The 25,980-nt window shown below is 38.4% G+C and overlaps 1 protein-coding gene across 2 annotated transcripts in view; it reads left to right on the top strand.

The window, feature by feature from the left end:
- The window catches only part of LOC143669143 (uncharacterized), a 119,999-nt gene that overhangs the window by 26,877 nt on the left and 67,142 nt on the right, over positions 1-25,980 (top strand). For both annotated transcript variants that reach the window (XR_013168750.1, XM_077143726.1), the window contains exon 4: positions 23,124-23,250. Coding sequence is in view for 1 of the 2 variants with exons in the window: in XM_077143726.1 (XP_076999841.1) it covers positions 23,124-23,250 (127 nt within the window). In the remaining variant the exon portion in view is untranslated. The remainder of the gene's footprint in view (positions 1-23,123; positions 23,251-25,980) is intronic.

Below are 25,980 nucleotides of genomic sequence, written 5' to 3'. Positions count from 1 at the left end.
GAAAGAAGGGTTCAAGCGTTCTCCAAAGAGAAATGCATGAGTCTAAGGTTGTGAAGGTCAATATCCTGCCTATTTTAATCACAGCTATGTTCCCTTCATCTGGCACAGTGCCGGGGGCATGGACAGTGTTCAACAAATGCCTTCTGGAGAGATGAATATGGGGTCTAGGAATATTTAACCTATTTGAGCTCATAAAATTCACTTCAACTTCCACTCATCAGGTCTCAGAAAGGGAAACTGAGGCTCAGGAAAGGGAAAGGGCTACCCAGTTTCACATAGGGACTCAGCAGCAGGTATTTTAGATTACCTAGTACATACAATTATCTATAAGTTGGTATAACCATAGTTCTTGGCTGATCAAGGCTGACCAGGTGTAGCCTAAACTGAATCAAGCCCAGTTCTGTTACTCCTCAGTGATTGGTAGGAGCTAAGCCAACCACAGAGTGAAGGGGATTGAAGCAGATGAGGAACTCCGGGCGAGATAAGTATCTGCAGGGTGGTTGATTTATATTCAGGTTCTTTTTGGACTGAGATTCAGTGCATTCTTACATCAAACTGCATGGCTTGAAATGAAAAAGAGAAGTTAGCTATTTTTACCTGGAATGCCTTAGCTTTTTAACCATATTGAGCTGTATAGTCAGATTCTGCTTTTTTTCCCCCTTCATTTAAAAAAAAAATTTTAGGGTGCATTAAACCAGCTGGCCATGTTTACCTTGAGGCATTCTCCTTGAGTATCAGTCTTGCCTCACAAGGATTGAGGTATATTGTGTGGCCCCAAACAATAGTTGAGGTCACCTTCTTTTTTGGTTTCTGATTTTAAATTCATTGTGTTTCATTTTGTTCATGGCTGCTTTGAATAGAAAATCTTTCTTACGATTCTGATGGGTCCATAAAAACTAGATATAAAACAGGAACATAAGCTTCATGAGGGCAAGGACTTTGTTTTGTTACTACTATGTCCCTACTATCTACAAAAGTGGCTAGTATATGGAAGGTGCTCAATGAGTGAATGAACCCCCTGTGCTTTGAGAGTGGAAAAGAACCTTCAGTATTGGTGTTGGGAGACACTGGAGCTGTAATCTTGAGCATGTGTTCCATCCGCTCTAATCTACTTGTTCACCTAGAAAAAGAAACGGGTGAGATAGATGGTTACGAAGAGGGTTAAAGACAAAAATGGATATGAAAGTCTTTTGGAAAAGAAATACTTTGCTTACATTACTTTCTTTTCTTTGAAATCTCTGTATGGGATTGAAAGAATATAAGAAAATCTCCAGGTGTGTGTGTGTGTGTGTGTGTGTGTGTGTGTTGATCACAGAGGACAACCAGCTCGCTTTTCACCTGGGTAGGTTCTGAAGATGTTGACAGATGCTTTATGACTGATGGGTTATGATTAGATCTGGAACTATATAATGGAAAAGACTGAAGTATTTTCCAAAAGTTTGCATTGGGAGTAGTGCTATACGCCTCTCTGATAGTTTGTGCTTTGAGCAGTGTCTGGTGATCAAGAGCAGAAACCACAGTAGTAGATGGAAAGACAAAGAGAGAGTAGCACAGATGTTAGTTGCACTGTCTTGGATTGGCATATCAGTAAACTTTGAATTTGGAAATTAGAGGATGTTTAGATCTGACTTGTATTAACAAAAGGATGGCAAAGAAGATGGGAAAAGGTAAAAAAAAAAAAACAACATCACTCTGAGAGGACTGAGAAAAAGCAAGTGGAGAAATGAGTTGATCAGGAGCTAGGTCACGCTTGACCTCTTTCAGCTGTGTGATCTTGGATAAGAACCAGACTCTGTTCCTCAGATCTCAGTCTCCTCATCTCTAAATTGAACAATTGGTCTAGAAAGGCATCTCTGAACCCAAATTTCTATGACTGCCTCAGGACTAATGAAATAGAGATGTATTTATGACTGGGATTTGAGATGTCCTGGGAAACGAGTGGCCTCACAAGGAATACCATTTTGTAGGCTCCACATAATTTTATTGGCTGATTTATTTGGGTGGATTGTTCTAATTTTCATAAGACTCCTGCTAAAGGATGAAGAAACCCTGCTATGGAACATGGAGGAAGGGACCTAGGGCAGGGTATACTTGAGTGGTGGCAAGAAAGTCCCAGATTTGAAAGAACCTTGAAAAGTCACCCTATTTGGTGCACTAAAAGATTATGAGCCTTTGCTTAGATTCCTTGCTATAAGGAGAAGACATTACCTTCCAGAGAGCCTGTACCATTGCTGAAAAGTTTCAACATTAAACATCCATTTCTACCTTGCCTTGGCCAGAGAAAGGAGTGACTTAAGAATCCTTGCACAAAATACTTGATAAATGAAGGTGTTACAAAAAGCCAATGATTCTCTTGAGTGAAATTGATTTTCATTATTTCTCATTTGGAGCCCTCCAGTTTTCAAGCTGTATATAAGACAGGGAAAGAAGCATGAAACCTAGAACAATCAGAAGGAAGGAAATAATAAAGATCAGTCTGAAATCAATAAAATGGAGAATAGGGAAAAAATTGAGAAAAATCTATGAAACTAAAAGTTGCTTCTTTGAAAATATCAACATATTGGTGAAACTTCAGCTAGACCGATGAAGAAAAAAATTGAAAAGACATAGCTTATCAAAAGCAGGAATGAAAGAGAAGATATAATTGACTTTACAGAAATTAAAAGGGTTATAAGGGAATACTATGAAGAACATCATGCCAATAAATTAGACAAATTAGATGAAATGGACAAATTCCTAGAAAGGTATGTTTTAAATTTTGTTTTTAATTGTATAATATAACCTATATACAAAGCAAAGAATGAAAAAAGCAATAGTTTTCAAAGCACTGTTCAACAAGTAGTTATAGGAAAGATCCCAGAGTTTGTCATGGGCTACCATATCTTCATCTCAGATTTTTCCATCTAGCTGCTCCAGAACATTGGAGGCTAGAAGAAATAATATCACCACAAGCGACTTTTTTTGTGTGTGAAAAATGACATATATACAAAAAAGCAATAAATTTGAAAGCACAGAGCAACAATTAGTTGTAGAACAGATTTCAGAGTTTGGCATGGGTTACAATTCCACAATTTTAGGTTTTTACTTCTAGCTGCTTTAGATACTGGAGACTAAATGAAATGCCAATTTAATGACTCAGCAGTCATACTTGTTAAACCCTACTTTCTCGGTATAACTCCACCATTACCTTTGATCTTTCTCTCACTCTTTAGGAGTATTCAGGCTATGTCCATTCTACCTTTCTTATGTTGGAAGGGGCTGTCAATTATATGGGGTAGGGAGGTGAGACTAGCTGATATTCTGGAGAGGCTGGCCCCTTGATATTTCAGGACTTACTTGGTTCAGGGACCCATCTGGAGGTTGTAGGTTTCTGGAAAGTTATCCGACTGCATGGGACCTTTGTAGAATTTTATATATTGCTCTAGGTGTCCTTTAAGATTGGCAGGAATGGTTTTGGTTGGGGTTTGGCAAGTTATGATTGGTAGAAATGTTTAACTGAATTTTGCATGAGTGGCTTCCAGAGTAGCCTCTCGAGTCTATTTCAACTCTCTCAGCCACTGATTAGAAAGGTATTTTATTTATTTATTTATTTGTCAAAATTGAGCTCTGGAAGCCAGATCATTCTAATACCAACAGTACAGTTGAGGTCATTTTTTTCCATGCCAAGACAAGCATAGAGTACTGGCTGAAAAAGTTGGAATCGAATTTAGATGGTGAGGATGGAGTTAAAGCATTGTCCTGGGATGAACATGGGAACTGTTAAGAAATAAAGAAAAGTCTGCTGCAGTGAGTGTCACTAGAGGGCTGGAAAAACATCGAACCATATGACTACAAATGGAATGGGCTGCTTCCTGTCCTCTCTCACCCTCACTTCCCTTATCATCCTCCTACTCCAAATCTCTTCTTCCTGGTTTCTTCCATTGTCCCCTATCTAAATTGACTTCCTCCTTTCCTCCTTCCTCCCCAAGCCAGCTCTTTATTACTCCAGGTTTCTATCTCATTCCCCACATGCAAGCAATGCCTTACATTTTTTGTGATGCTTCACAGTTCACAGAGCTAATTGTAGCACATTATCTCATCAACCTCAGAACCACACTGTTAGGTAGGTGCGGTCCCCATTCTGTATCTGAAGACAATGAAGCAAGGGAGTTGAAATCCCTTACCCAAGGCTGCATAGCCATGTAGGGACAGAAGCAGGATGATGGCCCATGACCTGTTCTCTGTACAAAACTCCTTCACCCCACCATTACAGAGTAAGTCCCTGATATTCCAGTGTACTGATTGGCACTGGGTTTGCCATGAACATAGGAAATTGAATGATCTTCTCATTTAAGGACCCTGACGATGACTACTTTCTTCTGGAAGGATTTTTGGAGAAAGTCAAAGGAGGACTTGTCTCCCCAAAAGTGTGCTTGAAATCTGGGCAAACCTCAGTTGTGGAGTCTCTTAATTAATGTTCAAATCCACTGGACAGGCTCAGACTCCATTCTGATGCTGCTGCTACTATGGACTGAAGCAGACGAGGGTTAGAGGTGCTCTGGAGCCAGCTCAGATCAGCTCATGAGAGCCAACTGCTAAATTTCCAGGAAATTGGTGAACTGGTTGTTAAATACAGCCATTATTGGAAATTATATAAACTTATAATCCAATGAATTGTATGAAAAATGACAGTAAGGAATACTAGACACTTAACGTCCAAATTATTTTACTTCAGTTTACTATTATCTATGCTCTTGAGGTTGTCTATATCTATTACATCTGGATGGTGAAAATCCTATATAAAGGCGTGTTGTTTCACATCCCATCCCAACTCTATGTTCAGTGATGGCAGCTTGAAATTGGCCATGGAGACAGAATAGTCATACCATGGAAATGGAAAATGCTACAAATCAAGGCCATCGTTCTCCCTTAGAGAACTGTTCATTAAATAATAACCAGCACGCTGCTGGCTAGGATACATAAAGTTTCTTGGCAGTTGGGTCTCTAGACTCTTGAATGCCCTACTTGGTCCTACTTCCTGACTGCGTGAATGATAGTAGACCTAACGGAGGTGTCTTTCTAGAGTAGAATGGAGATGAATGGAGGTAACAGACATTAGGAGGTAGCTCATTATTTGTTCTCCCTTCTTCTACCTTGGTAAGTGTCAATAATATCACCAATGTTATTTAACCTTTCATAGGTAGGTTAGACCATGTGCTGCATTTGTCATTTTACTTACCCTATTCTGTTTAATTCTCATAAAAGCCACAGGAGGTAGTAACACTATCCCCAATTTACAGGTGGAATCCCAAAACTTTGGGCAGTGGAGGAGCTCACCCAAATTTACCCAGAGAGAAAGTGGTATGGCCAGGCTTTGAGGCCATATCTGTCTGATCTAAGGTCAGTGTTATTTCTGAAGTGCCAATAGAGATGGAAGTCATCAGAACTGGATGGACCATCCTATACACTGTTCTCACCTCCAGAAAGTTGTTTTGTTGCTGTGGATTGACGGTATGCCAGACATCTTTTAGTAAAATTTATCACTAAGTCCAAACAAAAAATAAATCCGAGGTATCACTTCAGTTATTCAAATAATTTTTGAAGTGAATATGGTATGCTAGGCACTACAATAGGTGCTTGGGACCCAGCCGTGTAGAAGACAGATGAGACCCTTGCTTTTCTTGTGCTTCTTGGATTAGCAGGGAGTCTTTAGCCTGGCAAGACACTCAAAGTTCTGACAGCTCCCCGATGCCTCCAGTGTGGTCCCTGGCACATATTCCGAGTCTATGCTTGGCAACCTGAGTGACAGTTTTGTGCTTTCCTGGGTCCCACTATCTCTGCCTATGAAGTTGGTAAAATCCCTGTTCTCTCCCCTCTTTCAAAACAAAGGTTGGTCATCAATGATCAGAGGTGCTGCTTCTGCAGAGAAGAAAAGTGGTGCTGGGGCACTGTGCACAGATCATTTCCCCATCTGGAGTAAGGGGGTTAGGAGAGAGGTGTGCTCATGGTTTCCTCCAGTTGTGGCTTCCATTTTGGGTTTGTGGTTGAAATCCTCATTTTTGACAGCCACCTCCACCATAGACTGGCCATTTGGGCAGGTGGGTCCTTTTCACCCACCTGTGGAGCAGATTTGAAGGCAGAGCTGGAGAAGTCTGATTTAAGATTTCATCTTTCTGTTCATAGTAGGGAAACACAGACAGTAGTTGGGAGAAAAAAAATTTTTTTTTGCTTTGTCAAGGGCAAGGTCAGGCTATTAAAAAGTACTTCACTGCAGCCACACTCAGATTGCCTGATGGTGATTCATCCTGAAGTCTATATTTTATCCAGAAACAGAGAATAAAACTTTTTTGATAGGTAGAAGGGGTACATTTCCTTTGATCTCTGTGATGCTGATCTCCTGAGACCAGCCAGAGTTATTCCCCATTTCATGACAGTGATGGAAGCATCTTTTAATGCCTGGAAGCCTACAGAGGAAAGTCCCTCTGGAAGCCTGGCTGAAGACTGTCCCCAACTGCAACCTTGTTTAAATGTGATTGGTTTTTCGGTTATCTGAAGACATGGGTTTTCCATGCCCTAGTCTCCTCTCCTCTCACCATTTTTAAGGAGGGGTGAGTATTGATTCCACTTGAAAAGTATATCCAGATAATGGCATTCATTCCAGTGGGATGATGAGAGTGGCATGTTGGCACTTGGAAATGCCAGACCAAGAGTCTAGAAATGAAACAGAGGAAAGCACCTGGTGGAGCTGGTGAGGTGTGAGCCTGGAGAGTCCCTACCTGGCAGAGAGGAGCTACAGAAGAAAGTGTGGTCTGAGCCTACCTCCTTAGCCTACTTTGTTTTCCTTCGCATCAGGGACATGGCTAGGTTCTCCTTGTCAGATGGTATGGAGCTGTTTCCCTAAGCAGGAATCACATGCAGGGAGGGGCAACATCTCGGTTCCCCAGCGTTCTTGACGTTTTGGTCACTCTTGATGACAGTCACCTCCTCCCCTTTGCAATCTCTGATTGGGGTCAGTTCCCACAGGCAGCTCTCAATATTTCACCATCAAAGACAGTTTCACAATTCCACAGTTCCACAATTTGCCACCCCAAAAAACCCATATGATTTTTTAAAAGAAATTCCTTAGAGCAGTGGTAGGTTTGCTAAAAATCATGCAGAAAGTGCATAGCTCCTATAAAACCTGCCGTGTTTTGAAGGAAGTTTTCTATTAATAATTTATTTCCTTAGTTTATATGAATCAAAGACCTAGGGAAGGGATGGTTGCAGTTTTTGAACTGTCTGAGATACCCAGAGAGACGACAGAAAGCTCATTCAGCAAATATTTGAGGAAAGCCTGTCCTGTGCCTGGCGCTGAGCTCAACTTTAGGGATACAATAACAAGCAAGGTCAACACAGTCCCTGCTCTCTTGGAATTTCCAGATGAATAGCAAGAAAATCAAGCCAGTTTCACACCAATCACAAGAGCACCTGTCTCTTCCATTCCACATGGTTTTACATATATTTCACTGTGTGGAGAATTCTGCTTTGAATGTCTTAACCCTTGCCTCAGTGCAAGCTTTTCCAAAACCACTTTTTTTTGTGGAACTGTAACCCATACTAGCTACAGTTGGCTGATCCACATTTTTCCTGTTTTTGACTTCCCAGTGAACATTAGTATAGCTCTACCATCATTATTTATTTATTTGTTTATTTTGGCATGGGCAGGCTCCGGGAATCGATCCCTGGTCTCCAGCATGGCAAGCGAGAACTCTGCCACTGAGCCACCATTGCCCGCCCTACCATCATCTTAAAAAACTCATCGTGTCTAAATGCAGGTTGGCACTTCTCTTCTTCTTGTCCTGACATTCCTTCTGAATGGCACAGAAATTCCTTTGGTTAGCAGATTGTCTGGGCCATTATTGTCTCCTCTTTCGAGGATTCAAGGCCATTATCCCAACCTTCCTCAATATAATCATCAGCTCCCTGGCTCTGTCTTTTTGCTCCTTTCACTCCGTCAAGCCCACTCATACATAAGAAATTAATGTTCTCAAAACTTGGCCTCATAATATTACAGAACTTCTGAACACTTTTTATATTCCAGGTTCTATTCTAAGCATTTTATATTCACTGTATTTTAAAATTTACTCAACAACTCCTTGTGGTATATAACATTATATTCATCTAAATTACAGAGGGTTATGTAAAGTGAGATATCCAAGGTCTTGTATTTATTAAGTGGTGATGACCAGACTTGACCATTGTGCTGTCTGATTCCAAAGACTGTGTTTCTTGTCCATTGTGCTAAATAGCTTACAGGTTTTTTCTCCTCCTCCTCCTTCTTCTTTAATGTCAATTACTATATAAAAAATATTCAGTGGCTCCCCATTATATAAAAAATTATGTCCAAGTGTCTGGTCAAGTTATCTTGTCACACATTGTCTCTCACCATTTTCCAGCATACACTCCTGGCTTGGACTCCGCTTCTGAGTAAAATGCTTGGTTCATTCCAGTCTTTCCATTTTCGGTCATGCTAAGAGCTATCTGAAGAGTCAAGAGAGTAATAAAGCAACCCAGTGAAAGCTCAACTTAGAAATCAAGAGAAGCTGTTCAACTCTTCTTAAATTAGGACAAAAAATATAAATTTAATGAAAAGGACAAATACTATTAAATCAATTTGCATCTCATACTGGGTTGATTTATGGCAATTTGAGGTCAGTCTGTATTGTTCCCTTTGATGGTCAGGAGCTAAAAGGATACCTGATTATTGCAGGGACTTACAAAGTAAGTAAATGAGTAAATGAGAGAAATTCAGGGTGGTAAAAGAGAATGCAATAAAGCAAGACAAGACGGTGGAGATGGGAAATAAAAAAGGGACTGATGGTTACATTTTGGCAGACTTCGTTTATAGTTTTGGGACTTGACAGTTAATGTAAAGATTAAAAAAATAGAGAATTTTGTAAGTTACTTTAAATGTAAAAATTTAACGAAACTTTTAACTCCAAAAGCCATATTTCAATACATTTGGTCAATTCATAAGGTGAAACAAATTTACTCTTTGTCCAAAGTGTTCACCAACTCTCTTTCTTTATTATCTATGAGAAAAATAGTAATCGTAGTAGTAGTAGGTCCTCGTAAATTGTCTCACATTATGGGATGCTTTCACAATTTTTTCAGTGTTTAACATCAGTATAATTTTAGAGGAAAATAAATTAGCCTGAATGTATCTCAAGCAATGCTAGGTTTAAATGTGTACAGAGCTTAATCAAATGTAACCAGAATGAAGTAAAGGAATCTAATCCTGTTCTAGTCATTTTTCCTGGATATGTCTTCCCAACTGTAAGTGGTGGGTGTCAATGTAAATGAGCCTTTAATAGATGGTTTCATGAAACAATAGAATTAAGTGATTATGTTTTGGAGATCACAAATACTCATCAGAAGTCAAATAAAAAAATCTGAAATTCAGAAAATGAATACTTGTTGATTGATTATATTTGCAGTGTGAGTATGATATATGGATTAATTTGCTACTTAAGCAGAAATATAGATGATATACTTTGGAAAACTGACTTAAATAATTCAAATATGGCTCTAATGATGACAAAGACATTGAGGTGAAGATGCATGCGAGGATGTTGAACTGAGTTATTGCAATAAACATGAGTGGGAGAAAAAGTGGTATTCTACCTTAATATAATTTTGTATGTATTTTAGATTATTTTAGATATGTTAGCCTAACTTAATCACCATATTCAATACAATGAATGAAAAATGACTGTTTCGTGTCTATCTCCTGAAAGTGTAAATACTCGGTTGGCTTAAATTCTTCTTTTTAAATTGGTATTTAGTTGAGGAGAATGGGACATCTTCCTACATATCTGGCTGTTTTATATTTGGGCCCTTATGGCATTCACTGGACTCTCTCTAGAAGACATGAACTATTTTTTTAATCAGGGAAACATATTCTTTATTCCTTTTTTTTCATCACAATCATCTTTTTTTCTTTTTTGTGAAAAATAACATATATACATAAAAACTATAAATTTCAAAGCACATTGTAGCAGTTAGTTGTAGAACAGATTTCAGAGTTTAGTATGGGTTACAATTCCACAATTTAAGTTTTTTTTTTTTTAGCTGCTCTAAGATACTGGAGAGGAAAAGAAATATCAATATAATGATTTAGCAATCATACTCATTTGTTAAACCTTACCTTCTCTGTATAACTCCACCATCACCTTTGATCTTTCTCCCACTCTTTAAGGGTATTTGGGCTAGGCCCACTCTAACTTTTTTCATGTTGGAAGGGGCTGTTGATAATATGGGATAGGTGCGTGGAATTAGTTGATGTTCTGGAGAGGCTGGTCCCTCTGCATTTCAGAACTTCTCTGGTCCAGGGACCCATCTGGAGGTTGTAGGTTTCTGGAAAGTTATCCTAGTGCATGGAGTCTTTGCAGAATCTTATATAATCCCATAGGTGTTCTTTAGGATTGGCTGGAATGGTTTTGGTTGGGGTTTGGCAAGCTATGATAGGTAGCAATGTCTAACTGAAGCTTGCATAAGAGTGACCTCCAGAGTAGCTTCTCAACTAGGAGACATTAATTTTAACACAAGTTAAAACTTACATGACGAATGCCTTCTTTCAACCATTATAGCACTTATAATTGGAGATAGAGCCAAAGTTTACATGTTGGGCACTCCATGAAAGTGAGGCTTGGACTACCATTGGCTAATTTTATCTGCTGTTGGGGTCTTGATATGGCTTTCTGACAGAAATACCTTCTATGAGAAGGTTGGGTGAAGAGATCACAAGAGCCTTCTACTAGTAAAAGTTCTAGGTCACCCTTTTCCGTCCATGTCTTAACTATCCAAGTAACACTCATTCTCATACCATGTGCTCGGGGAGCCTGGTTTCAGGCCCTCACACCTTCCACCCTCTATCTATCCTTTCATAACTGGAGTTCTTACCTGAGCCATAGAACACAGAGAATGATTTGACTGACTATTTTCTCATTTCTCTAAGGGTAGTATTTAACTACGACCATTCTAGATGCAGAAGAGAGAAGTTACTGGATTATGTATACTGGACACTTTAGGGTCTCTCTCTAGTCTATCTCTTGGGGGTTCTTTCTTTCCTAATACTTCCTGTGTATTAGGAACCACCTCCTAAGACTGTATGAGAGATACCCTTGATGCAGCACTTTCTATGGACAGCAGTGTGTGAGATGTTTTACATACATCTCATTTAATCTTTCCAGTGAGGCCCTGATCTGGGTACCATTATTTGCATTTTGTGGGTAAGGAGACTAGGGCTCAGAGAATTTAAATAACATGGAGATGGTCAACAAGATGGTTAGTTGCAGAGCCAAAATTTGACCCTAGGTTATCTAGATGCCAAAGACCTTTCTTTCAACTACTGCCCTATATTACTTATATCTTGGTATGAATAATATTTTTTTCCCTTTGATGATGAAAGTTTCTTAAGACTAGGGTTTATAAAAAACCATAAACAAAGCTCTTGGTCTATTGTTTGGCTACCTGTCCTCAGATCTCTTCTGAATCCTTTCATATCTGAGTCTGTTTAGATTCTCCTGAATATATCACTTAAACTGATACTTACACATACCTACTATGAGCTGGGTGATGTGCTGAGGAGTAATATAAAAGAATAATTAGAAACCAGCCTCAGAATTCCTCCTAAGGAAGGTACTCTCTTTAAGAAACAATCATCTGGGATTATGAGTGACACTCTGAAGTTATGGTGTAATTAGAAACAAAGAAAAATAAGTGGTTACAACATTCAATAAAAGAACTCAGCAAGAATTTGGGTGTGGATGGATGGTTGAGAAGAGAGCACTAACAGTTGAGAATTGGCAGGCAAGCACAGGCTGAGGGATTTTTGAAGATCAAGGTTGTCCTCATAGAATTTGAACTTCTTGGACTGCTGTCATGTAACTCTGCCTTTACTTCCTTGATCTTCCAAAACTCTTGTCAAGTCTGCTATGTGTACTAAGGTCCTCTAATTCCAAATTCTAGGTCTGCATCAACTTTTAAGGAAGAGAGAAAGTACACCGTAGAAAGTGCTACATTGTCTAAATTGTACTCATTCAGTTAAGAGGAGCTCGGAGTTAGAGGGTATTAGGGCAAGTTCAGTTCCCTTGGATTTCCTATGCAGGTCCCCAATTATTAACAAGATGAGCAGTGGAGGTTCAAGACAATCTTGTCTGGATCTTAAGGGGCACAGTGCCAGCAATTGTGTGGCTCATATGTGGATTTCAGAGAAGATCAAGGTACAAGCCCTGTCCTTCAGAAACTTAGTCTAGAGGGGAAGGCAGTTACATAAACGGATCATATTAAGATCATGTCCTAAATTCTAGGGAAAGGGAAAAATACTGGATTGTATGTGAGTCCAAAGGAAGGGTATAATGATTGGTTTGGTAAGGGCCAAAAAAATCTTCTTGGAAGAGATCATAACAGTCTTGAAGGAGGATTAGTTATTAATCCAGGTGAAAAAGAGTGGGAAGGACATTCTGGTTCGAGGAATTAGCCTGAGAATTCTATTATTACTGTTATTGCTACTAATACTACTACTACTGATTGTATTACTAGTACTACTAATGACCACTAATATTACTACCATTTTACACTGCTACTATTGTTACTGCTACTACTACTATTACTATTATGATGACTACTAGCTATCATTTTTTTCTGAGCATGTATTTTATATAGAAAGTACTGCTCTAAGCAATTTAGCTCCACAAACTAATTTGAATCTCACAACCTGTTTTAGTTTCCTAAAGCTGCTGAAATGCAATATACCAGAAATGGAAAGGCTTTTAATAATGGGGACTTATTAGCTTACAGGTTTCAATTCTAAGGCCATGAAATGTCCAAATTAAGGCATCAACAGGAAGATACCCTCTCTGAAAAAAAGCTGCTGGCATCTGGGACACCTCTGTCATATGGGAAAAGCACTCAGCTGGCGTCTACTGGTCCTCTCAGATGTTTTGTTACTTTCAAATTCTGGCTTCAGAGGCTCCTTCAGCTTGCTTCTCCAGGGCTTTTCTCTCTAAGCTCTCTTGGCTTTTTCTGTCCTTTATTCTCTAATAAAGGACCCCAATAAAAGGATTAAGACCCACTTTGAGTAGGCTGGGTCATATCTTAATTGAAATAACCTAACCAAAAGGTCCTACTCACAATAGGTCTGCACCCACAGGAATGGATTAAAAGAACTTGGACATTTCTGAGGTACAGAACATCTTCAAACCAGCATACAGCCATATGAGATATGTACGCTTATTATCACCATTTTACACATGAAGATGCTGACCAGGTGATTTGTGCAGGATCACACAACTGAGTAAATGGTGGTGAGTGGAAGTCAGGCAGTCTGACACCAGAGCTGATGTGTATAATCACTATACTAAAGTGACTCCCCAAACTTGTATAGGGAAACATAGGGAGTTTATTATTTCTTGAGTGTAAGGATAAAGCTGGAAGTAGTCACAGATGAAGGTGGAGTTGGTAATTAAAGGCCAAGCAATAAGGTCCTCTTACTTTTTTCTTCTGGAAGAAGGGGGTCCTGGAATCTTCCCCCGTCATCTTTCTTTTCCACCAAGGCATCCCCAGATGGAATCTGTGTGCTAGTTTGGTATTGTATCAGCTGTCTATTGCCACAAAAATGCAGCATAACAACCAACCATAAAACATTTATTTAGCTGAGATATTTAGGAGACTCAGATGATCTGGTCTGGACTCCATCTCAGCTCTGCTTGCTCCTACATTTGTAGTTAGCTGCAAGTCAATTAGGGAACTACTGATCTTGGAAAAGCTTGGGCTTGTGTCTAGCAGTTGGATGACCTATGGGTGATCTAGGCTGGCCTCATCCAGATTGGCTAGGGTGCCTCTTCTCTGCTCCCCATGGCCTTCCTCCTCTAGGAGGCTAGCTCAGGCACATTCACATGACAATGACAGAAGTATAAGGGGCAAGTTGAAATGCTCTAACCTCTTTACAAGTCTTTTCTTGCCTTCTTATTTTCTAGCATCTCATAAGTCAAAGAAAGTCACTGCTCTGGCCCAGATTCAAGAAGTATGGAATAAACTAAGAATTTTATGGCCAAGGGCATGGATACATGGATAACTAGAGAATTGTAATGATTAATCCAATCCATCTACCATATATATTCACCTGCTCTCAGCTTACTGTTATGGTTATTTACATTATCGCTCCAAGGAATCACTTGAGGGCTATGCTTGCTAAGAGGAGAAAATGCAAAGAAGAGTGGAAAAAAGAGAAACAGGGCAATTTTCACCTTGCAGTGGGGAGAAAGAAAAGACATAGTATAGGAAAGGAAGTTAGGATCCTGCACTCAGATTTAAAAAAATAAGCTTCTAATTTTATAATAGTTTTAGATGTACAGAAAAATTACAAAAGATAATATGGAGAATTCCCATATACCTGATAACCAATTTCCTCAATTATTAACATCTTACATCACAGTACATTTGTCACAATTAATGAGCCAATGTTGATGTATTTTTATTAACTAAAGTCCATATTTTATTCAGATTTCCTTAGTTTTCCCTTAATGTCCTTTTCCTGTCCCAGGATCCCATCCAGGTACCACCTTACTCTTACTCATCAAGTCTCCCTTGGCTCTTCTGGGCTGTGACAGTTTCTCAGACTTTTCTTGTTTTTGATGACCATGACAGTTTCGAGGAGTAAAATTTTGTAGAATGCCCATTAATTGGGATTGGGTTATTCTGATGTTTTTGGTTTTGGGAAGGAAAATTACAAAGTGCCATTCTCATCCCATCATTTAACGTGTTCACTGCTATCAACATTATATTACTGCTGATGTTAACCTGTGTTGAGTTTTAAAAATAAATCTTATGTAGCAGTTTATTTTTTAATCCGATAAACTATAAAAGGAAGAGCAAATTTAAAGTGTCTTTTCCAACTTCCAAAAGAATCAGCACATTTTATCACCACTTAGATTAAATATGACAAGATGAATGAGATCTTACGCCAGTTGCTTTAACTATTACAAGCATGAAAAAGAAGTTTATCATAACCAATATAAGGTAAGTATAGTTTCCCAAAGCAAACAAACAAAGGATGCCTTTTAGTGTCAAGGTAAAGAGTGTATAACTATAACCTGTTGTAGTTGAAGGAGCATCTCTTGTGAGGGGTTCCTCTAAATAACTCATTTTCCTGATGACTGGTGTCTTCCCTTCCTAGGGCTGCTATAACAAAGTACCTGAAACGGGATGGCCTAAAACAACAGAAATTTACTGTCCCACCATCCTGGAGGCTAGAAGTCCAAATATGTAGGGCAGAATCCTTTTTTGCCTCTTGCTAGCCTCTGGTGATTTGCTGGCAGTCCTGGTGCTTCAATCTTTATTTCAGTCGTCACATGGACTTCTCCGGGTGTTTGTCTGTTGGTGTCCCATTCTCCTCCTCTTATAAGGACACCACTCATATTGGAACAGGTCTCATCCTAGAACAGTTTGACCTCATTTTAATGGAGAACATCTTTAAAGACCCTATTTCCAAATAAAATCAAATTTACAGTGTTAGGACTTGAACATTCTTTTTGAGAGACAAAAACAACTGGACATAGGGTCATCAGAGCTTCAATTTTCAGGAAGATCTTTCTTCATCCCCTCTAATGCTTTTCCCACTCCAAGTTACTTCTATTTTGTGGAAAAATGACATTGTCCACCTCATTTCTTTTTCATTCTCAAAAGTACTTGTGGCAAGAATTTCTTTTCATTCTTCCAGGATTCATTTCCAACCATACAATTTTTGACCTCTGGCTTCAGTGATTATATTAACCAAAGCCAAATCAAGATAATGGGGCATAACATTCTCTATCTCCACATGCTAGAGGCAAAGATGAGAAGGTAGTAGGCAGGATGAGCTTTTCCTTATTCAGTAAATATTTATTGAGCACCTATTATGTGCCTGGCTCTGGGCCAGGGATCAAATACAACAGTTGTAGCCCATCAAAATTGTTCAATTGTGATGTGGAAGCAAAAACAAATCAGTGTGAGAGTGTGATAAGAAGGAAGCATATTGTGCTGCAGGAGTACAAAGGGGAGAATCTTCTTCAGGGAGGGGAACATTTCGAGGCGGCGTCTCAGAATAGGGACCTCTATGACACCTGAAGGACCAGTAGGACATAGCTCCAGATGAGGGGAAAGAAATGTTTGTATACATCTGTGAGAGCATGTATGTACATATACATATGCTATGTCTGTTTATGTATGTGACCAAAGAATGTTCTGGAGGAAAGGAAAACCATATCCAGGAAACCTTGAGATGAGTGTGGTCGTGGCACATTCAGGGAAAGGCAAGATGATCTGATCTCTGTGTTTAGCTTAATCTGAGGAGTTTGAGGTCTAGGAAGGTTTCTAAGAGGAAGTAACTATTGGCCTTCAGTGAGGGGACAGCCAACCAAAGAAGAGGGAGGGAGGAGGCTCCAGGTGGACCCAGAGCCTGACCAAAGGCTCAGAGGAAATGAAAACCCTGGTACCTTTAGGAAGCTACAAATAGCTCAGTCAGACCAGAAAATAGATTGAAGGTGGTTGGTAGTGAAAGGGGAAGCAGAAGAGGCAAGAATTTGAGCTCTGAACCCTCACTAGCTTTGTGACCTTGGATGAGTAAGTTAGCATCTCCAAGCCTCAGTTTTTCCATCTTAAATTGGGCATAATAATAGTAGACCCTACTGCACGGGGTTGTGGTGGAAATTATGTGAGATGAGCTTCTAGACCACTTAACACAGTGCTTGACATATAGACAGGGCTCAGTAAGGGTCAGATAGGATCAACATCATCATCCTTCAATTGTTAATGAACTGATTTATAGCTCCTGTTTGCAGCTGCTGGGCCAAGGTTTAGGCAGTTCTTTGAATTTTCCCAGAGTACTCTCTCTCAGAGAGCCTTAGCTGGGCACAGTGCCTGATACATAGGAGACACTCAAGGACTAAACAAAGAGGGGAAGAGAGATCATTCCTTGGGTTCCAACCACAGTGCTGGACCTCAACCCCACCCAGATCAAAAGGCTCTGCAAGATGTTTGGCCTCTTCCAGTCAGAGATGTTTTCACCCTTGACTGTAAGACTTCAGAGAAGCGTTTCTTCTTGTGACCACTCTTAGTTCCCATTGCCATTTTAATCCCACTTCTTAACTTTATTTCCCCACCCAGAAGTCAAAAAAACAGAGTGCATGCTGGCATGGAGTGAAGGGGTGTTGTGCAATAGTTTTCTTATTCAATGAAATTCTGCTCTGCCAAATATTCCACTTGTGGTTTTCATCTTGTCAATTGGGTGGCTGACTCTGATGTAAACACTTTTAACAAGACAGCAAACTCTTGTACCTTCAGTCTTTATAAGAGTGAGGGGACCTGGGGAGATAGCCTGTCTGTTCATGGCCAGTTCCCAGTAAGATTCAGCAGAAGACAGTAGGGCTGGTTCTCTGTGTTCAGAGCTATCAATACCACCCTATTCACAAATGTGAATAGACCAGCAGAAACTCTAAACAGCTTCATTACTGCTGTTTATAAATAAAAATGTCAACAGCTCTTAGCCAAACTGGCTTTTTCTAGGTATTTCCTTACAGCCACCCCATTTTTTAGCCATATCCAACTATGTGTGCCTGCATTTTCAGGATTCTTTGCTTTTTCCTAACACATACTCTCCACCTGGACTGCCCTTTGACACACACTCTTTTCTGTCGAGGCCGGTTGCTACCCTGACTGCATCTGTAACTGGACTCAGGAAGGACTTTTCTCCTCCACAAACCTTCCACTTGTATTCGCGTTCTCCCACCCAGTGGATGACCTTCTGTAATTCTGCCTCCCTCCCTTGGTGGTGGTGAGTTTACATGCGCTTGATCACCCCAGATTAGCATTAAACTGGGCTCTCACTGAGAACAGGGGTCCATTGGATTGATGACTACAACACGAGACATCGCCATGGGTGCAAAAAGATATTTAAAAACATGAATTGAAGAATCGAATAACTGAAATGTAGGCAAAGAATGATCATTTTCTTTGTTTCTTAGAGTACTTCAATTTTCTTGATATAGCTTCACTCTTCATAATAGCTTAGTAAAAATTGTATTAAAAAGGTTATTTGGTTAAAAATCATTTCAATAGTGATTAGTGTTTATTGTAAATACTCTAGAATTCAGAGGTAAGTAAGGAGCAAAGTATAATCTATAAATTTACTTTCTAGAGATAACGTCCACTGAATATTTTGGTATACATTTTCTCAAACATATGACAAACACTATATAAACTGCTTTACAACTTCATTTCAATCACATGTCATGAAAACCTTTACTGCCATTAAATATGTTTGTTTTAATAACTGCATGATATCCTACTAAAGATGAATTATAACCTATTTGACAATTTCTCTAGATGTGGGTTTTTTAGATGACTTCTAATTTTTTTTCTTTTTGTACCATGATTAATGCTATAATTAGCATTTTGTTGCTAAATATTTATTCTTGTTTATGTTTTCTTTCCCTTTTTAGGGTACATTCTTAGAAATAAAATAATGGGGCCAAAGAGTATGTGTGTTAGTTTTAAGTCTATTGGTACATTTCACCTATTTTCCATTGAGAAAATTCATACCATTTACACTTCTGTTGGAGTAACCCCTTCCAGGTACTGGGCATTGCCGTTACTTTCAATATTTGGCAACTGGATGAGTGGAGAGTGGCATCTTATTTTAAGATGTACTTCTTTGATGATTGATGAGGTTGAATGTCTTGTCTGTTGATTGATTATTCACCTCTTTCTTTGTGAATTGTCTCTTAGTGATCTCGGCTCATTTTTCAACTGGTGAGTTCACATTTTTCTGGTTGCCGTGATAGTCCTAACACTTTATTGAGGCTTACTGTCTTGTAAATGCCTTAAACCAATTCTTTCATCTAATTCTCATGGTAATCCCGTGAACAGGGCATTTTCCTCATTTTACACATGAGGGTAGGAGAGGCCAAGAACCTGGCCCAAGTCCTACAGCTGACAAGAGATGGAACTAGAGTTGACTCAGTCTGATTGCAGAGCCCTTTTCAGACCAAGATGCTACACAGCACTGTTAATTTTCATTAGTACTTCTTATTTTAAATACAATTACCTGTATCTGTGATAGACACAGTTAGAGCCACATTTGAATCTATAATTTTTCTTTTAATTTTTCTCAATGTGGAAGTTTAAATTTTACATTACTATATAATATTTGAAAAAGTAATCCAGAAACATAAAAACAGCACCAAAATGCACACAATCCCAGTTCCTCAACCTCTCCACTCCTGACCCCCAGGTTCTAATTTTCCACTCCAAAAGTTTAATTTTTTTGTATAATCTAATCCATTCATCTTTTCCTTTGTAGCTCCTAGCTTAATTACCATATTCAAAGAATGTATCAGTACTAGAAGATGTTATACATATTCATTTATATTTTTCTCACTACTTTTATAGTTTTTTTTATATGTACATCTTTAATCCCTCGTGATTTATTTTGGCCTATGTTACACGATAATTTTTTTCTGAGTATTTAGCTAAAAATTGAATTTTAAATTTTTAGGAAAGACAGAGTTATATTCCATATCCAATTGCAGAATCCTAGAGAATTACTTATGCAACAATAAAAAAGAGAAGCTGTCTCATCTGGAGGGAATGCTGAGTATGTCATGAGAAAAACTTGCTTCGTGAAGAGAAAGTGAATGAGTTTATGATCTCACCAGTGGAATCCACAGCTTTTAACAGAACTGGTTTGAACAAACCACTTATGTGATGAAAGGGGAACCCATAGGGCCACTCCCAAGACTTTCCCAGCTGGATTTTTGCCACCATGTTCTGCTGCAACAGTCAGGAAAGAACACAGAAGGGAATTCTCCTATCTATATCGGGTTTGGGGTGTTTCTCAGTCTTCTTGGGTAGAGTTCTGTCCCTTCTCAGTAAATGCTTTGGGTCCTCTGGCATGTGGCCAGTCCTGGGACCCATGAAGGAAGACCATGATTCTGCAACCTTGAGGAGCTTAGCTGGTGCCCATGGAAAGTAGGACCTTTGAGCAACAATCTTGGAGGAAGGGAGGGTGGTGAATTAGAGGGAAGTTGGTTTGGGGAAATCTCAAAACTTTCAGTTTCCATTTTACCATTGATATCTTAGGTGAATTTGAACAAGTCATTTACTCTAAGGAATCTTTAATGTCCTTTCCAACCAGAAGTTTGTGATCCTTCTGGTCACCTCCCATTGTCATTCTCGTAGGTCTTAGATATTCATTCATTCAGCAAATATTTACTGATAAGCTACTATTATAGGTAGAAATTGTTCTTAAAACTAACCCAAATAGTATTGAAAAGTCTTCAAGAAACTAAGACTCCAAATAAAAGTGTCTTATTTAATAAGACCTCTTTTTTTTTTTTTTAATCTTACCTAACAAGATGTCCTAAATTAGGGGAGATTCCATCAGCTGCTGAATGACATTAAATGCCAGACTGTTTTTGCCTTTCTTTTATGTAATCTTTGGAATGCTAGCTGGATCACCTCATCTTCTAAATATAGTTACAACAGCTCTGGGCATTGCATCTTCTCACATCAACATCTATTGATATAAAGGCAAAGAAGGGCACAGTACTGCAATACCTTGAGATCTCATTTATGAGAGCTGAGAACTGATTCCTAAAACCCTCCCCCCACCTCTTTCCATGGTGATTTTCTCTCATAAATCATTAGCCAGAATTGGAAATTATGTGCTTTACCAAGCCAATCACTGATAAGGATAATGGGATCACCGATTTTGACTTAGGCTAATTAAGGTTCTACTGGGCTGGGGACTGGGCTAGAACCTAGAAAAAACAAAGCCAGTGAAAAAACTTGGGTAACTGAACAAATCCAGTGTTCTGTTGGTGAGGAAGGATGCTGCTGGGTAGGCAACCAACAGTGTCTCAGTGTCTGCTTTGACAATCTTTATATATTTGGCTAATCTTAGTGGCAAAAAGTGATATCTCATATTTTTATTCATGTTTCTTTGATTTTTTTTTTCTTTTCCTGTTTCTTTTTTTGTATGCTTTATGGCAGGGGCCATATTTCATTCTTTTTCCATGTGTGTATCCCCTTATTGCAGCATCATTTGCTGAATTTTTGTTGGTTTGGTTTTTTGTTTGTTTGTTTGCTTGTTTGTTGCTTTTTTTTTTTTTTTTTTTGCATGGGCGGGCACGAAGAATCGAATCTGGTTCTCCAGCATGGCAGGTCAGAATTCTGCCACTGAGCCACCATTGCACTGCCTGGTCTTTGCTTTTTAATTCAGTTAAGTCTCTCATATTTCTTGACTATTTTTATTTTTTCTTTTGTGAATTGCTTGGTATGCCCATGGCTTATTTTTCTAATGGCATGTTCATTTTTCTTACTGCCATGCTTATTGCTTTTTCTAGTGGCATCACTATTTCCTTCCCCAGTCCTGCACTCTGAATTGAGTAATACTGAGGACTGTCTTTTTCTCAGTTCACCATACCTTCCAAATTACCTTCTCTGAGACCTAAAAACTTAAAAAAATAACATATAACTCTGGTAAAGCACAGAATAGTTACACTGTTCTGAATAGTTACACCTATTCAGGTGTAACTATTCAACTCAACTTCTGGATTCAGTTTTGAAAAAATATCTCATCCTTCCTTTCTTTTCCCCACTGCAGATGTCCAAATCACTTCTCCCTTTGGGCCACCCTATTGATTTCTTCGTCTCTAGTGCCTTCCTTTTAAACCATCCTGCTTCATGCATCAGTGATATTAATGTTATCAGAACACTTAACTGTGGATGGACAACTTTATACCCATTGTTGCTAAGGCTGCCCTTTTGCTCATTGAGTAAAACCTAAACTTCTTAGTCTAGCATGTAAGACCTACTTCATTTATCTCCAAACAACCTTTTCCACTTTGTTTTTTCTTTTTGCCTTACGCTTACATTATATCAGTCTACCATGCCTACTCCTACTCTCCGTTAGTGCTGTTTCCCTTTGAAATCCCACCCGTATTTCAATGCCCTACTCAAAAGCTACCACCTTGGCAAAGCCTTCCTAGATGCCACAAGTCAGAATGACCTTCTTTTTTCTCTTCCATAAGTATTTTGCCATCTGTGTTTGGATATGTAGGATGTATTACCTTGGGTTACTCTTCCTTACAAGCAGAGCTCACTGCCAGTCCTGAGTGTGAAGCATTGCAGGCATCTGGTCCAAGCCTGCATCTTCATCACCTTGTAGGGTTTATTTATAGTGAATATTCAGTGCTTGTTCAGCTTGTTTAATTTGTTAGTCCTCAATGCATTTTGACATTAACAATTCCTCTTGATATACAATTAACACAGGAGTCAACTGACACTTAATTGCCAGTTAGCAGTTACCACAGCAAGGCTGATTACCTCTACATGCACATATCATTTGGGAAAAGGAGATATTTTCCACAGTCTATTTGTGGCATGGATTTTCCAGCCTCATTTTTGATTTATTAGGAGACAACTTTGTAATGATAGCTCAATTAATCGATTCTTTCATGGTAAGGTGGTTTTAAGTGAATTCAGCCTTAAAATTGCTACTTACAAACAAAACTTTATGTCATGCTGAATGATGGAGAATGAGGTAAATAGCACAAACTTAGTTTCCCAGTTGCTTTTCTAGGAAAATAAAGATGAGACATTTAAAGAAACTTTTAAAAATATATAATATAATAGCCAACAGTTACTGCTAATTTACTGTTGCTAAGCACTTTTCTAAGCACCCTAGATGCATTAATTTATTTAATGCTTATAACAGTTCTAAGAGTTAACTGCAATGGTCATTTCTATCTTACAGGTGGAGAAATGAAAACACAGAGAATTTCAATAACTCTCTGCCATTCACTCAGCTAGTCAGTTGAGGAACCAGGATTTTATTTCAGGCAGTAGAATTTTTAAACTTCCCCATTTCTCTCTAAGCTATACTGCTACTTATCCCACCAAGGGGATAAGTTGTCAATTCAAAACCTTTCGCTATAAATTACTTTTCAACAACCTTCAGCTTCAAAGCACAGGAAAACAAACTGGAGAATAGTTAGATAACATCTACAGTTACTAGAATAGAACTGGGTCCATCTAACCATCTTATGCTACTTTGGGTCTTTTAGCTGGAATCCCTGCTGATCTGGAAGACGCAGTCCAAGCTCCAGAAGGAAGATGGGATAGAACTTGGAATATTATGGAGCTCAAGGTTTTGCACTGCTTCTATGAATATTCTGTTTCGTGAAGATAAAGGTAAACAATTTGTGAATTTTAACACGTGTGATCTTTTAACAATAATCTGCATTAGAATTTCTCTGCTGTGACATCTTAGCCTATTAAGGTTTATTCCTTTCTTCAAAGCAGGAAAAAAAAAATCATTTGATTAATTTTCCCTATTGTGCCTGGAACTCGTATTATGAAATGTGTGGAAGGATGGTTTCCAAAGGGTGGTCTGGGGGATCCCTGGGGGTGTCTGAGGCCATTTCAGAGTGCCTATGAGGTCAGAGCTATTTTCACACTGATACAAGGATGTTATTTGGCTTTTTAACTCTCATTCTCTCACAAGTGTATATTGGAGTTAACCAGAGGTTGAATGCCTTGTGATATTACAAGGTTGAATTCAGAAGCAGGTGTGAGAATCCAGCTGACATCTTTGAAAACCAGACTTTAAAGAAACTTATTACAATGTGTAACAATGCCATTTTTCTCACTAAATTATTTCTGTTTTTGAGAAATATTTATTGTCATAAAAATACATTGTTAGCCTGTTAATATGTGATGGGTTTATTATTGTTATTTTAAAATAAACACATTTAAAATTTATCAGTTCAAATTATTAGTACAGTAAATATCAATAGATACAACCCATATAAACAAAAGCTCTTTAAGGTCTTCAATACATTTTAAGGATATAAAGCGTTTCTGAGATAAGAGGTTGTGAGAACTGCTGGTGTAAAGAAATAAGAACAGATCCACATCACGAAGTATATCTAGGTTAGCTTTATTTTTGGGGGGTGTGCAATTTTTATTATTTTTAAAACTTTTTTTTTATTATATAATGTAACCTATATACAAAGCAAAGAAAGAAAAAAGCAATAGTTTTCAAAGCACTCTTCAACAAGTAGTTACAGGACAGATCCCAGAGTTTGTCATGGGTTACCATCCCATCATCTCAGATTTTTCTTTCTAGCTGCTCCAGAACATTGGAGGCTAGAAGGAATAAATATTTTTTTTATTATCACAATCGGCTTTTTTTTTCTTTTCTGTGAAATATAACATATATAAAAAAAGCAATAAATTTCAAAGCACAGTGCAACCATTAGTTGTAGAGCAGATTTCAGAGTTTGGTATGGGTTACAATTCCATATTTTTAGGTTTTTACTTCCTTCTAGCTGCTCTAAGATATTGGAGATGAAAAGAAATGTCAATATAATGATTCAGCAATCATACTTGTTTGTTAAACCCTACCTTCTCTATCTAACCCCACCATCACCTTTGATATTTTTCCCACTTGTTAGTTGTATTTGGGCTATGTCCATTCTAACTTTTTCATGTTGGAAGGGGCTGTCAATAATATGGGGTAGGAAGATGGACCTAGCTGATATTCTGGAGAGGCTGGCCCATTGAGGTTTCAGGACTTACCTGGTCCAAGGACCCATTTGGCTGTTGTAAGTTTCTGGAAATTATTCTAGTGCATGGAACCTTTGTAGAATCTTATATATTGCCCTAGGTATTCTTTAGGATTGGCAGGAATGGTTTTGGTAGGGGCTTGGCAAGTTATGGTAGGTAACAATGTCTAACTGATGCTTGCATAAGAGTGACCTCCAGTCTAGCCTCTTGACTCTATTTGAACTCTCTCAGTCACTGATACCTTATTTGTTACACATCTTTTCCCCCTTTTGGTCAGGATGGCATTGTTGATCCCACAGTGTCCAGACCAGGCTCATCCCTGGCAGTCATTTCTCACTCTGCCAGAGAGATTTTCTCCCCTAGATGTCATGTCCCACTTAGTGGGGAGGGCAATGATTTCACTTGCAGAGTTGGGCTTAGAGAGTGAAGCCACATCTGAGCAACAAAAGAGGTCCTCCAGAAGTAACTCTTAGGCATACTTATAGGTAGGCTAAGCTTCTCAGCTACCTACATAAGCTTCCTACAAGAGCAAGTCTCAAGATCAGGGGCTTGGCCTGTTGATTTGGGTGTCCCTAATGTTTGACACTATATCAGAGCTTTTCCTGGTGGTAAAATTTAATAGTTCCATATTTTTTTCTCCCACCGCTCAAGGGACTTTGCCATCTAGGTTAGCTTTTTTTGGAGGGTACATGGTCTGGGAATCGAACCCAGGTCTCCTGCATGAAAGGCAGGCATTCTAATCACGGAACTACCCATGCACCCACTAGGTTAGCTTTTTTTTTTTTTTTTTTGCTTAAAGGATTTTTAAAAAATTTTTTTATTAATTAAAAAAAATTAACAGACAAAACATTAAGATATCATTCCATTCTACATATACAATAAGTAATTCTTAATATCATCACATAGTTGCATATTCATCATTTCTGGGCCATTTGCATCGATTTAGAAAAAAATAAAAAAGACAACAGAAAAAGAAATAAAACAATAACAGAAAAAAAAGATTATACATGCCATACCCCTTACCCCTCGCTTTCATTTACCACTAGCACTTCAAACTAAATTTATTTTTAACATTTGTTCCCCCTCTTATTTATTTATTTATTTTTTAATTAATAAAAAAATTAACACAACATTTAGAAATCATTCCATTCTACATATGCAATCAGTAATTCTTAATATCATCACATAGATGTATGATCATCATTTCTTAGTACATTTGCATCGATTAAGGAAAAGAACTAGCAAAACAACAGAAAAAGATGTAGAATGATAATATAGAGAAAAAAATTAAAATAATAATAAAAAATATATATATACCAAAAAAACACAAACAAACAAACAAACAAAACTATA

This window comes from Tamandua tetradactyla, chromosome 2 (genome assembly GCF_023851605.1).
Source record: "Tamandua tetradactyla isolate mTamTet1 chromosome 2, mTamTet1.pri, whole genome shotgun sequence".
NCBI lineage: Eukaryota > Metazoa > Chordata > Mammalia > Pilosa > Myrmecophagidae > Tamandua > Tamandua tetradactyla.
Note: the sequence above shows the minus strand (reverse complement) of the source record. Positions and strands in the feature narration are given on the sequence as shown.